The sequence below is a fragment of the Phocoena sinus genome, chromosome 12, assembly GCF_008692025.1.
Source record: "Phocoena sinus isolate mPhoSin1 chromosome 12, mPhoSin1.pri, whole genome shotgun sequence".
Taxonomy (NCBI): domain Eukaryota; kingdom Metazoa; phylum Chordata; class Mammalia; order Artiodactyla; family Phocoenidae; genus Phocoena; species Phocoena sinus.
The window spans coordinates 89,595,321-89,610,686 of record NC_045774.1 but is presented as its reverse complement, the minus strand read 5'-3'; the positions used below and the strand labels follow the sequence as shown (position 1 = coordinate 89,610,686).

The 15,366-nt window shown below is 34.5% G+C and overlaps 1 protein-coding gene across 1 annotated transcript in view; it reads right to left on the bottom strand.

Annotated features, from left to right (window-relative positions):
- Positions 1-15,366, bottom strand: part of EYS (eyes shut homolog) — a 1,696,347-nt gene that overhangs the window by 257,799 nt on the left and 1,423,182 nt on the right. Inside the window, 1 exon segment of the mRNA XM_032651890.1 lies at positions 8,659-8,767. Within this exon segment, the coding sequence (XP_032507781.1) occupies positions 8,659-8,767 (109 nt within the window).

Below are 15,366 nucleotides of genomic sequence, written 5' to 3'. Positions count from 1 at the left end.
AACCACAGAGAACAGACATGGACAATCAAGGAGGGATCACCAAGATAATGAAAAATATGAATAGTGACTGAGGGATAAAGGCTCCACATCTGACAGGAGAGAAATGAACCTTCTTTTTCCCCTCAAATTGTATCTTTAAAGGAAAAACATAGTCTCTCTTTTACAATATGTAGGAGTAAAATAAGAAAATAGGCAAAAGACAAAACATTTCTAAAAACTGGAGGCTGGGGAGTGGTGGACACAAATGAGAACCTGCTTTATCTCCTTTTCATTTTGTTTTAATTTAAATTTAGATATTGGAATACTACATACGTTTCTGTAGTGATGTCTTGATTCAATGTATAGTTTTGTCTTACAGTCTCAAATCTTTCTGAAGTCAAATAACTTTTATGTTAATGAGAAGGTAATGGCAAATGTACTTTTTACTTAAGACTAACTATTGAAGTGTACTTATCTTTAGCCAAGAATATGATGACTTGTAATTGGAATGAACTGACTTTTACTTGTGGTTACCAAATTTTTGTTTTTAATATTATCTGAATTGTATGCAGACAAATTCAAAATCAGAAACATCAGTAAAGATGGATAAATGATGTTAGGTAGTGTTTGTGAAGAAAGTTTTATTTAAATAACTTTCACATATGATTTTTCTTAAATTCTTAAAAACTGTTTGGAGACATTAAATGAAAGGGGATTAAAAGGAAGAATCAGTATTTACCTAAATCAGTATTTATCTAAATTCTCCACCTCTTTACAGTTCAAAGATTACCCCCCTCCCCCATAGTATGATAACCTGTGAGCATAGTCTCTGCTATATTAATCTATATCCCTTTTTCGGGCAGGGTGTCCAACATGGTCGTCCTGGGGTTCTCTCACTGTGTACAGCAGTGGTTTGCAAATAGCAGGTTTAATACAAGTCTGTTACAAATGACCTGATTCATGAAACTCAATCCTGCTCTTCTTCAGTCTCCTACTTGTCTTTTAGTCCTCCTCTCCTACTTTACACTTCCTTAGAAACTTGAAATTTGCCAGATTCAGCATATGTGAGGTCTCACTGGATACCAACCAAGAAGGAATATTAATATGGCTTGAATTCTAATATAGCTCTCTTTATTTAATATACATGACATAGGGTACAGAGCAGTGCTTATATGAAGTGTTTAATTTCTTATAAGATTAATATGAAGTAGCTCACATAAAGAGTTTTTTTTTTAATTTAATAAATATCAGTGAGAACCTCATTAGCCCCATATTTCACAGCTAAATCTTTGATTATTAAGACTTTCTAGGATAAGGAATGTTCTCAAAATAATATCTTCTCAATTTGTTGAAGAAAGAACTGAACTTTAGTGAAGCAATCAATGGATTGAGTTGCTACCTGTGAGCAAGTGGTATAAGGAAGTGGAAATATAAAAGGGGGATGTAGGATGACTCTTTATAAGAGAATGAAATGTAATCATGGGAAATAAACGTAAAGAAATTAAACAGAAAATAACATTATACAGATCATCAAGATGGCAGAAAAGGAAGCTCCAGAAACTCTTTCCTCCATGGAGACACTGATTCAACAACAATACGCAGACCAAGTCTCTTTGTAAGAAATACGTAAGTTCAGTTAAAAGACACTTGTACCCCAGGTGACTGTGAAACCAGCTGTGTTGAGACTGGCAGGAAAATCTTTGATACTCACTCACCATAGGTCTCCCACAGACTCAGTGAGACATAATTGGGAGAAAACTTCCAGCTCTGAGTCTCTCTGGGGAGGGAAATAGAAAACTAAAACATATATCCAATGTGCAGGCTTTTCAGGGTGCTGCCCAAGAGACTAGTTTCTATCTTGATTGAATCTAAGTGCTGACAGGAAAGGGTGCAAGGTTGGGGGTCCCTGAGAACAAAGGTGAAGGTTTGGACTAGCACACATTCACTCAATATAGACATCCCCTCCCCCACCCCCAGCTCAGTGGGAAAGAATGGGCAAACCCCGCAACCCCTGACTTCTCCCTGTGAATGGAATGTGCATCCAAAATAATGGCTTTTCAGGGGGGCTGTCTGAGAAATGGGTTTCCTGTCTCCTTTGTCTTAAAGCACTGACAGTACCTGACATACAGTCAGCCCTCTGTGTCCACGGGCTCTGAATTTGCAGAACCAACCAACTGCAGATCAAAAATATTCAGAAGAAAAAAAAATATATATATATATTCAGAAAAAAATTCCAGAAAATTCCAAAGAACAAAACTTGAATTTGTCACATGCCAGTGATTATTTACATAGCATTCAAACTGCATTAGATATTATGAGTAATCTAGAGATGATTTAAAGTATACAGGATGTGCATAAGTTATATACAAGTATGACACCATTTTATATAAGGGACTTGAGTCCATGGATTTTGGTATCTGTGGGGGGTCCTGGAACAAATCTCATGTAAATACCCATGGAAAACTGCACTCTAGATGCCTGGTGTTGGGGGGGTGGTCACTGAAAACAAAAGAGAGCGGGACAGTGTGCTGCTGCTCTTAAGGCAGCATGGCCTCTTCCTGGGGCTGGGGCAGGGTGGAAGAGTAGAGAGGCATGGAATATGTTTCCAGCATTCTGGCTTTTCAGGGGTTTTTCCTGAGGGACTGGTTTCTATTTTGCCTGATTCGGAGTTCTGACACAACTCGCATACTCTATAGAAACTTTGGGGCTGCTGAGAATGAAAGAGAACTGGGTGGCTTGTAGCAACTCCAGAGAACCTGTTGTACTGCAGACAGACACCAGAGGGAGCAAAGATTATAAGCAACTAAAAAGAAACTGGCAAATTCCTATAATAGAGAATTTAAAAGACAGGCCAGGAGAAGACACATCCACAGAAAAGGTTTGAAAGGTTCCCAGAATCTCTCACTGGGCTGATTAGTGAAGGACCTTTCCTATACAAAGCAAGTCCATGTGGCTGGGAGAAATGGCTGTTTCTTCAAATGTGTTGATTCCATTACAAAGTTACAAGACACAAGAAGAAACACAAAAACATTGTCCAATCAAAGCAAATGTCTCCAAAAACCAACCTTAAAGAAACAGAGGTACATAAATTACTGGAAAAAAAATCAAAATAACTGTCATAAAGACGCTTAATGAGCTCAGGAAAATGAAACATGAAGAAAATGTTTATTTTTTAACATTTAAAATGTCTTACATTCTTTATTGAGAATATCAATAAAGAGATAGAAAATATAATAAAGAATCAAGCAGAAATTTTGAAGCTGAATATATAAAAGCTGAAGTAGAAATTCACTAGAGGGGTTCAACAGGAAACTTGACCAAGCAGAAAAAAGAATAAGCAAACTCAAAGAAAGGTCATTCAGATTATCTGGTTAGAGGAGTAAAAAGGAAAAAAAGATTGAAAAAAAGTGAAGGAAGCCTAAGGGACTTATGGGACACCATCAAATGGACTAATATATACATTATGGGAGTCCCAGAAAGGGGAGGGGGGAGAGAGAGAGAGAAGGAGAGAGAGATGCAGAATGCTTATTTAAAGATATAATGGCTGAAAACTTTCCAAATCTGGGGAAGAAAATAGACATTCAGAATCAAGAAGTCCAAAGGACTTCCAAGAAAGAACTCAAAGAAGTCCATACCAAGACACATTATAATCAATTTGTCAAAAGTCAAAAGAAATACAGAATTTTGAAAGAAGAAAGAAAAAAAGTGAGCTACCCCATATAAGGGAGCCCCATAAGACTCTTAGTGTATTTCTTATCAAAAACCTTGCAGCCCAGAAGGGAGTGGGATAATATGTTCAAAGTGCTCAAAATAAAATGCTACCAAATATGAATACTGTATCTGGCAAAACTGCCCTTTAAAAATGAAGAAGAAATAAAGACTTTCTCAAATAAACAAAAGCCGAGCAAGCTTATCAGTACTAGACTTACCTTATAAGAAATGCTGAAGGGAGTCCTTCAAGTTGAAATGAAAGGACACTAGACAACAACATGAAAGCATATGAAAATATAAAGCTCACTGGTAAAAGTGGCTATATAGACAAACATAGTAATGTAATGCTGTCATAGTGGTGCATAAATCACTTGTAATTCTGGTACTGAAGTTAAAAGACAGAAGTCTAAAAACACTATATAAAAATGTGTTAATTATGCACATATTATCTGTATCTACATCTATATTTATATCTATATGACATCAGTTACATAAAGTGTGGAGCAGGCAGAAGTAAAAGGTTAGAGTTTTTGTATGCAATTGAAGTTAGGTTGCTAACAGCTTAAAATAGATTGTTATAACTATAAGATGTTCTGTGGTAACTTATGATAACCACAAGAAAATGTCTAGAGAAGATACAAAAAAGAAAATAAGAAAGGAATCAAAGTATGTTACTAAAAAGAAATCAATTAGACACAAAAGAAGAGAGCAATAGAGCAAAAGAGGGGGGGAAAAGCTAGGCAGAAAACAATGATTGAAATGGAAATAGCAAGTATTTATCAGTCATTACTTTAAATATAAATGGAGTAAACTCCCTATCAAAAAACATGAAGTGGCTGAATGAATAAAAAAAGATTAAAAAAAAAAACCAAGATCCAACTATATTCTATTATAAGAGACTCACTTTTGATTTGAGGACACACATAGCCTGAAAGCAAAAGGATGAAAAAAGATATTTCATGGAAATGGTAACCAAAACATTGCAGCAGTGGCTACACATATCGGAAAAAATAGACTTCAGTCAACAAGGGACAAAGAATGACATTACATAATGATAGTAGAATCAAATGACCAGGAAGATACAATAATTTTAAATATATATGCACCTGACACCAAGACACTCAAATATATGAAACAAACATGGACAGCACTAAGGGAGAAATGGACAGTACAATAATAGAATGAGATTTTAATATCCCACTTTCAATAAGGGATAGAACATTCATATAGAAAATAATAAGAAAACAGAGGACTTGAACAACACTATAGAACAAATAGACCTAACAGACATATAGAACATTCCATCTGACAGCAGCAGAATACACATTCTCCTTAAGCACACTGCAACGTTAACCAGGACAGATTACATGTTAGGTCACAAAAAAAATCTTAACAAATTTAAGAAGATTGAGAATCATATTTTTTCCACCCACACTGGAATAAAAGTAGACATCAATAGCAGAAGGAAAAATTGGAAAATTCACAAATATGTGCAAATTAAACAATGTGCTCTTAAACAACCAATGGCTCAAAGAAGAAATCAAAAGAGAATTTGGAAAATACCTGAGACATATGAAAACACAATGTACCAAAACTTATGAGATGTAGCAAAAGCAGTACTGAGGGAATTTTATAGCAGTAAACACTTTCACTAAAAAGAAAGATCTCAAGTCAACCCAACTTTACGCTTCATAGAACTAGACAAAGAAGAACAAACTATGTCCGAAATTAGCAAAAGGAATGAAATTATATAACAATTAGAGCAGAAATAAATAAGAGAATAGAAAAACAATAGAAAAAAATAACAAAACTAAGAGTTGTTTTTCTAAAAAGATCAACAAAATTGACAAACCTTTAGCTACACTAATTAAAGAAAAAGGGAGAAGACTCAAATAAAATCAGAAATGAAAGAGACAACATTACAACTGATGTCCCAGAAATAATACAGATTATAGAGATGACTATGAACAATTATACACCAACAAGTTGGATAATCCAGGAGAAATGGATAAATTCCTAAAAACATACAACATACCAAGACTGAATCACAAATAGAAAAGCTGAGCAGTTCAATACAGAGAATGTATCAGTAATCAAAAACCTCCCAACAAAGAAAACCCAATACCAGATGTCTTCACTGAAAAATTCTGCAAAATATTTAAAGAAGAATTAATACTGGTCTTTTCCAGGCTTTTCAAAAAATTGAAGAGGAATGAACACTTCCAAACTCTTTCTATAAGGCCAGCATTATCCTGATACCAAAGATAGAAAAAGACACTATGAAAAAAGAAAATTACAAGCTCATACACCTGATGAATATAGATGCAAATCTTAAATGAAATACTAACAAACCAAATTCAAGAGCACAGTAAAAGAATCATATACCATGAACAAGTGAAATTCATCCCTGGGTTGAAAGGGTGATTCAACATACAAAAATCAATAAATGTGTTATACCACATTAACAGAACAAAGGATAAAACACACATGATCATCTCGGTAGATGAAGAAAAGCCATTTGACAAAATCCAACCTTGTTTCATGATAAAAAGACTCAACAAACTAGGAAAAGAAGGACTTGAAGAGACATTTCTCCAAAGGAGACATAGAAATGGCATATGTAAAAGGTATATGAAAAGATGCTCAATATCACTACTCATCAGAGAAATGCAAATCAAAATCATAATGAGATACCACCTCACATTTGTTAGGGTGGTCATTATAAAAAAACAACCAGAAGTAACAAGTGTTGACAAGGCTGTGAAGAAATTGGAACCTTTGTGCACTGTTGGAGAGAATGTAAAATAGTGCAGCTGCCATGGATAACAGTATGAGGGTTCTGCAAAAAATTAAAAATAGAACTATATGATCTACCAATTCCATTTCTGGGTTTATCCAAAAAAATCGAAAACAGATCTTGAAGAAATATTTGCACTTTCATGTTCATTGTACATTATTCGCAATAGCCAAGAGGTGTAAACAATCCAAATGTCCCTCGGTGGATGAATGGATAAAGAAAGCACAGTATATACATGCAGTGTAATATTATTCAGCCTTATCAAAGAAGGAAATCTTATCATATGCTACAACATGGAAGAACCTTGAGGACATTATGCTGAGTGAAATGAGCCAGGCTCAGAAGGACAAGTACTGGGTGATTCCACTTATATGAGGTCTCTTGGGTAGTCACAGTCTTAGAAGCAGAAAGTAGAATGATGGTTGCCATGGGCTGGTTGGAGAGGGAAATGGGGAGTTGCTCTTCAATGGGTATAAAGTTTCAGTCATGCAAGATGCAGCGATGTGCCTACAGATAACAATATTTTACAGTATACTTAAAAACTTGTTGAGGATAAATCTTATAGTATGTGGTTCTTTATCACCGTAAAAAAAGAAAATAACAGCACACAATAAGTGAGAATTACATAAAAGAGTTAACAGTTGCAATAGAATGATTAAGGGAAAACACCATTTCAAAGGTTGTGAGGCAGCCTAGTGTTGGTTAAAAGCACAGGTTCTTTAGTGTGAATGTCTGCATATGAATCCCAGAACAGCTGTGTGTCCTTGGGCAAGAAACTTAACCTCTCTTTGCCTTAACTTTACTCCTCTTTATTTGTAGAGGATAGTATTTACCTCACAGGTTTTTTTCTTTTGGTATGGATTAGATGAGTTAAAGTATAAAAATTCTTAGAACTTAATTCTATGAATTAAGATATAATTCATTAATATTTATGTTATAACATTATATGCTATTCATAAGAAAATATGGAGTTCTCAATATAAAAAGTGGATGACTATAAGGAATTAATAAAGATAAAAATCACACTTGGCTGCTTTATATTGGATTTTTCACAAAACTATGAGTGTTTCATATATTTTCCACCATTTGAATGTTCGATGTCATGAATCTAAATATTTGGTCGTCTTGGGCTCTAGCATACTTTTTAAAACACAGAAACCAATTTTATACCTATCCTGACGAGCCACTTGACGGTTTTGAATCTCTGCATCAGCAAATGAGGAGCCGTAAAGTGTATTATAAGGGAACAAAAAAAGTTGGGAATCAGGAAATCAGGGATCAAGTCTCTTGCTTTTTCACCATGAAATTTTAGACATCTGACATTCAGTTTCCTTAGCCTTATAAAGAGGATAATCATTCTTTGGAGGGTTCTTGTGGAGATAGATGAGATGATATATATGGCCATAATTTGGAAAATGCAATATACTTAGGCAAATGTTAGATATTCCTATGTGCTTCTTTTGGATGTCTGTATACACTCAACAGGAGACTACCCAGAAAAAATAGAAATAAAAGGAAATTTCCAATTCATTAGGGCACTACACATTTCCAACTTTATTGTGTACCAAAATTAGCACTTTGGAGCTCTAATTATACAAATTAACTCTCCATGATGATCAAATGGATCAGAAATTCTTTATCTTAAATGTATTGCTGTGAAGTCATACTAAGAAGCATGTAGCCAACATCATAAAAATGAAAAGAATTCAGCAAATTGCCTTGACTCTGGAGGGACAGACATCCTCTATTCTTTCAATTTAACTTCATTCACTGTTTCTAAGAAAAGTTTCCTGTAAATCTAAAACTCTGAGAAGGGACTTTAAATAGCATAACACAAGCACTAGCATAGACTATAAAAGTGTAAGTTTTTAAGCACCGTTTTGTATCTTGCTAATCTTTCCCCATTCCTGAGCTGTTTTATTAAAATAAAGCATATTATATGTAAAGTGTGAGAATTGTTAAATTTAATAAAACTTTTATAGTGACAGGCAGTATTAAATGTATTTAATTATACCTAAAGTATCAGAGATGAATATTCTGGTGTTTTGTTGAGAGCTTTTTACAAGGAATCTGTTCTCTAAAGAAATATGACTAATGCTTAGTAACTTAAACACTTTGAAATATTGAGGGCACACTTGGTAATGTTTGAAACTGGATATTTGCGTACCTACCTGGGACACATGAGGTATCTTGGCGTCTTCTTTCCGTATTGGAGGTTTTCCATCTGCAGCCATTTCAATCATACAAGCAACCCTAGGGCTGCCAACAGGCATTGTGTAGCTATAAATAAAACAGAAGAGGCCATTACTGTATGTGTTATTGGTAAGAAGAGGATAACTTTGCACATAGATAAGTACTCCAAGGAGAGAGGTACATTCTGGATCACAGTAATCCTAAAATATCGTCTCAACCAAGTCTGAACATTTTAGGATAGATAAAGATATATTTCTTTTCTAACAGCACCTTTTATTTTCCTTCTCTCCTCCTGTCTTTAAATCAGGAGTTGAAATGCTTTCAGAAAGTTAAACCCACACAGAACAAAAAGAGCTTTCTGTGTATGAGTAGTTATTGATAACTTTTAAGTGCTCACTATGGTTGACATATGTTCTCATTCATGTAGGAGATTGCTGGACACGTAACATTGATGTTAAATGATGCTAAACTCCCTAGGTAGAAATTTCCCCTCCCTGGCCTATGGAGGAGATAGAAATGGAATAAGAAATGAATGGCTGCATAACCGGGAGCTGTGACATTACAGTGTGATACAGTTATCAGAACTCAGAAGGCAAGCTGCTAATATACCAGGTAGTACTTTGTCTAGAGATAACCAAGAGTAGAAGGTTAAGGGAATTTGTAGAATGAGTGGCAGAAATGGTCAATACACAGTTGAAAATTTATCAGAGTTTATAGAACGATGCAATCAAATGAAAAGGTACACATACGGAAGTGCTTGACATACTTTTAAAACAGCATTTCAAAAGAAAATTCAGTGGCTATCTCTGCATGATGCAAGTATGAATACTTTTCTTAAACTGGGGTATAGTTGCTTTATGATGTTGTGTTAGTTTCTGCTGTACAATGAAGTGAATCAGCTATATGTATACATACATCCCTTCCCTCTTAGTCCCCCCTCCCACCCCCACATCCCTCCCATCTAGGTCACCACAGAGCACTGAGCTGAGCTCCCTGTGCTATACAGCAGGTTCCCACTAATAATTTTAATGCACATTTTTGCTTATTTGTATTTTCTAAATTTTGGACAATGAACAGAATTAGTTTTTATTTTAATTTTGACGAACGGCCCCAGTATGTTCAGGACTGAGAGGTGTTCCAGGTCACAGGACTTTTCAGAGCTAAAACGAAGGAAGTTCCTGATAAATGAGCATAGATCGATCACTGATCAAAATTCTTAAGTTCTAGGAATAATCTCTTAGAGTCCCATTTGCGTGAACTTTATATTGAAGGGACACATGAGGCACATTTGCCATTGTAGTTGATGTGGGCCTATATAGACATTTTATACTGGAGATGGGGGAATAGCTGTCAGGGATGCACACGTCCTTATTAAGAAATAATAAGCTCTCTTATTACTTCACTCAAAACTTGTTAAAGGCTAACCCTGAACTGCAGTTCTACAAAAGAAGTCACTCTACTCCATGTGCTTTCTGTTACCTCCTGCCTTTCTTCCCCCGACCCTTCCACCAAATGGCTGATTCTATTATCTGCTTTGTCTATGTACTATTTTGGAAATTGATACTCTAATTTAACCAGAGATTTTCCCACATGTGGATTCTTATCAGATTCATTTTTATAATGCCTTATATCTGCTTACAGACCAAATTGTGTCATAAGAACAAAAAAAAATGCTCTATAAACAAATTAGACTTTATGCCACATAAATCATTTGAGGAAAAATCTATGTGCATATTCGTTATGTCTTGCAAGTATTGCTGAGGCCAACTGAGTCTAATGATTTAAAGACTCAGGGATAATATTTTGAGATAATCCATTGACTGGCTGAGTGATCTTAGGCAAACCATTTAACCTCTCTTCCCTGAAGTGTGATTATCCACAGAAGGGAGATAATCATTCTTAGCTCATAAATGGTTGGTGAGAATCACATTATTTAGTGTACACATAAATCATTCAGTGCTAATATTAAAATCCAAAGTTGAAGCAATTATTTGTTGGCTAGACAGGGATCTCTAAAGAGATTTTTATGAAAAACATTACACAGTCAAGTTGAAATGTTCATCTACTTTTACTAATATTGTTTGTAATGGAATCAAAATCAAACACTTAGGTTGATTTATTTTAAAAATTAAAATTTGATGCAACAGACCTTTTTTTCAGTATCTTTAACATTCTTATTTTTTAGACTTATAGTCTTTAGGTATGCTTGCTAAACAATTTGGAAGAAAAACAGTCTGATTTGGAAAATACAATTTATTTAAAAATTTTTAGAAGATTCTGCTCAAACTGGAAGTTCAGGATATCCAAAACCAAGGGAAGGTTGTAAAAATGTAAACAACAGAGCATGGATTTAATTACCAACCAAGAAATTTTATATAATTGAATGTTATCCAGCTTTTCAACAGGAGTTGTAGAATAATAATTGATGGCATAGAAGATATTTGTATAAAATAGGAGAAATAAAGACAATTTAGGTGATACATTATTTTTATGAAAATATGCATGGAGATAATACCAGAATTACTTTCACTAACATTATCTGTGGCTATCTCTGCATGCTGGGAATGAGAATGATTTTTTCAATTTGTCTCTTTTGCTTATTTGTATTTTATAAAATTTGGACAATGAATATACAATATTTTTCAGTTTCACCTCTTAAAAGATAAGTTCAGTTTTTATAAAAAGCAATCAAGAATTAAATACTTTATTGACATTTTTCTGTTTTCCTGGATTCCATACCTTCCTTCTAGATATACCTATCTCTATCTATCTATCTTCTTGCTAAATACAACTTAAACAGTTCTTGTAATGAGAATTTGTGGGTAGTAAATTCAGAGTCATGTCACCCTTGAATAATAGTTTAAAAATGTATAAAATTTTAGATTTTTTTTAAGAACTTTAAACAGTAGCTAATTATTTGTTGCATTCTACTGCTGATATGAAGTCAGTAAAAAAAAAAAAACTTAAAAGCTGTCCTTTTGTTACTTTAGCTTTTCTTTTTGGCAGCTTTAAGATCTTCTCTTTAATTGTGATAATGCATCTAGGGATGGATTAATCATTATTTATCTTTCTTAATACTCTGAGTACATGTCTGATCTCAACAATTATGTATTCCTTCAATTTTGGAAAATTCTCACCTGAATCACCTCAAATATTGCTTTTTGACATTCTCTGAAATCTCTTATTATAGAGTTTTTCTAGAACCCATATTAGACATTTTTTGGAAGCCTGTTAAAATGTCCTCTAAATTTTTAAATCTTGCTTTCACTTCTTAGAACATTCTCTTAATTCTCTGTCCTGTATTCTCCCTAGACACCAGTTTTCCCCCCACAGTGGTCTACATATTGAGTTTTAATTTTTAATAAATATAATCTTTTATTCCCAAGATTTTGAATCTTTTCCACCTTTTTTGGTGTTTAATTTATGCCTGTTTTGCTTTTGTAATTTCTTTTTTTAAAATGAATGGTATTCAATTGTGCTCTCTAGTATTCTGAAAATACTTATTTTAAAGTTTTTGTCAGACTTTTCCATAAAAATAATTTTATCTAGAGTGATTCATGCTCTATTTGCTGATTTGCTTGTTTCCTTTCTCAGTGTTGTCATGTGTTTTGGTATTGTGCTGTTTAGGCTCCTTTTGAGTTGAAAATAGTTTTGTTTTTCTCTCCTTTTCTGCACTCTTATTCTCTTTCTCCTGTGCACTTGTGCTGTACTCAACTCTGCCTGCCCTAACGAGAATGCTACCTGGTCCTCTGAGCACCTAAACTAGAATTTTGGATTCTGGATGTTTGAGTAGTTCTGGCCTATGGTGATATTGATGGTCCACAGGTCCATTCACAGAGCCGAGAGAGATTGTTTGGTGCACTTCTGCTCATGATACTTCAGTTGCATTCTATTTTCTTCCTGAGCTGGCAGTTTGCCAAAAGTCACAATTCCAGATGACAGGCTCTCTCTCTCTCTCTCTTTGTATATATGTATCTGTCACTTTTCTTTCTTTTTTTTTTTTTTTTGCGGTACACGGGCCTCTCGCTGTTGTGGCCTCTCCTGTTGCGGAGCACAGGCTCCAGACACACAGGCTCAGTGGCCATGGCTCACGGGCCTAGCTGCTCCGCGGCACGCGGGATCTTCCCGGACCGGAGCACGAACCTGCGTCCCCTGCATCAGCAGGCGGACTCTCAGCCACTGCACCACCAGGGAAGCCCACATGTATTTTTTTTAAATTGAAATATGGTTGACATACAATATTATGTTAGTTTCAGGTGTACTACTTAGTGATTTGACATTTGCATATGTTACAAAATGATCACCATCAAAAGTCTGGTAACCATTTCTCTCCATACAAAGTCATTACAATATTATTGACCATATTCCTTATGTTGTTTACATCTTCATGCCTTATTTATTCTATAATTGGAGGTTTGTACCTCTTAATCCCCATTTAAAATAAAATCCATCTTAATGGCACCTAATTGTTCATAGTAATCTCTTATGATCCTTTGTATTTCTGTGGTGTCAATTCTTTTTCATTTCTAATTTTATTAATTTGGGTCCTCTCTCTTTTTTTCTTCATGAATCTGGCTAAAGTTTTACCAATTTTGTTTCTCTTTTCAAAGAACCAGGTCTTACTTTCATTGATTCCTTTTTTTTTTAATGTTTCCTCTGATCTCTGTGGCTTCTTTCCTTCTACTAACTTGGGGTTGGTTTTCCTTCTCTAGTTCCATTAAGTGTAAGGTTATGTTGTTTACTTAAGATTTTTCTTGTTTCCTGAGATAGACTTGTATTGCTATAAATTTCCCCTTTAGAAATGCTTTTGTTGTGTTCCATAGATTTTTGGATCATTGTGTGATAATTTTCACTTGTCTCTAGGTATTTTTAAATTTCTTCTTTGATTTCTTCAGTGACCCATTGATTATTTAGTAGCATATGATTTAGTCTCCACATGTTTGTGGTTTTTTTTCTTGCAGTTGATTTCTAGTCTCATTGACTTGTGTTTGGAAAAGGTGCTTGATATGATTTGAATTTTTAAAATTTACTGAAACTTGTTTTGTGACCTAGCATGTGATTGTCTTGGAGAATGTTTCATGTGCAGTGGAAAAGCATGAATTCTGCTGTTTTGGGACAGTATGTTCTGTATATAACTATTAATACAATCTGATCAAATGAGTCATTTAAGGCTAGTGTTTCCTTATTGATTTTCTGTCTGTTCATTGATATAAGTGGGGTGTTAAAGTTCTCTATTATTATTGTATTACTGTCAATTTTGCTCCATATTTGTTAATATTGCATTATGTATTTATGTACTCCTATGTTGGGTGCATATATGTTTACAATTGTTATATCTTCTTGTTGGATTGATCCCTTTATCATTATGTAATCTGTTATGTAGTTGATCCTTTAATCATTATGGCTTTTTATTGGAACACTTATTCCATTTACATTAAAAGTAATTATTGATAGGTTTGTACTAACTGCCATTTGTTAGTTGTTTTCAGGTTGTTTATGTAGTTCTTTTTTGTCCCTTTCTACTGTTTTTGTTCTCTTTAGTGATTTGATGACTGTCTTTAGTGTTATGTTTGCATTCCTTTCTATTTTTTTTTTTTCGTGTGTGTGTATATCTATATAGGTTTTGGGTTTGTGGTTACCATGGGTTTCATATATAATATAATATGTGACTATTTAAATTTGATAATCTCTTAAGTTTGAATGCATTCTAACAACCTGCATTTTTAACCCCCAGCATGTTTAATTTTTTTTTTAAAAAATGTGTTTTTAAAAATTAATTAATTAATTAATTAATTAATTTTTGGTTGCATTGGATCTTTGTTGCTGCACGTGGGCCTTTCTCTAGTTGTGGCGAGTGGGGACTACTCTTCATTGCAGTGCACAGGGTTCTCATTGCAGTGGCTTCTCTTGTTGCAGAGCATGGACTCTAGGTGTGTGGGTTTCAGTAGTTGCAACATGCAGGCTCAGCAGTCGTGGCTCATGGGCTTTAGAGTGCAGGCTCAGTAGTTGTGGTGCACAGGCTTAGTTGCTCCATAGCATGTGGGATCTTCCTGGACCAGGCTCAAAACTTTGTCCCCTGCATTGGCAGGTGGATTCTTAACCTATGCGCCACCAGGGAAGTCCTACATTTAATGCTTTTGACTTCATATTTTATGTCTTTTTATGTTGTGTATTCCTTAACTACTTATTGTGGATATAGATTATTTTACTACTTTTTTCTTTCAACCTTCCTACTGGCTTTATGTGTGGTTGCTCCACTACCTTTACTGTATGTTTGCCTTTATCAATGAGTTTTTCCTTTCATCAGTTTTGTATCTCTAGTTGTTGCCTTTTTCTTCCACTTAGATAAGCTCCTTTTAACATTTCTTGTAATATTGGTTTAATGATGCTTAACTCTTTTAGCTTTTGCTTGCTTGTAAAATTCCCTCTCCTTCAAATCTGAATGATGACCTTGCCAGGTAGCATATTCTTGGTTGTATATTTCTTTTTCTTTTCTTTTTTTTTTTTTTCCATCTCTTTGAATATATGGTGCCACTCTCTTCTGGTCTGCAAAGTTTTTGCTGAAAAGTCACCTGATAGTTTTATGGGAGTTCCTTTGTACATAACTAGTTGTTTTTCTCTTGTTGCTTTTAAGATTCTCTTTTTATCTTTAATTTTTTCCATTTTAATTATATTGTGTCTTACTG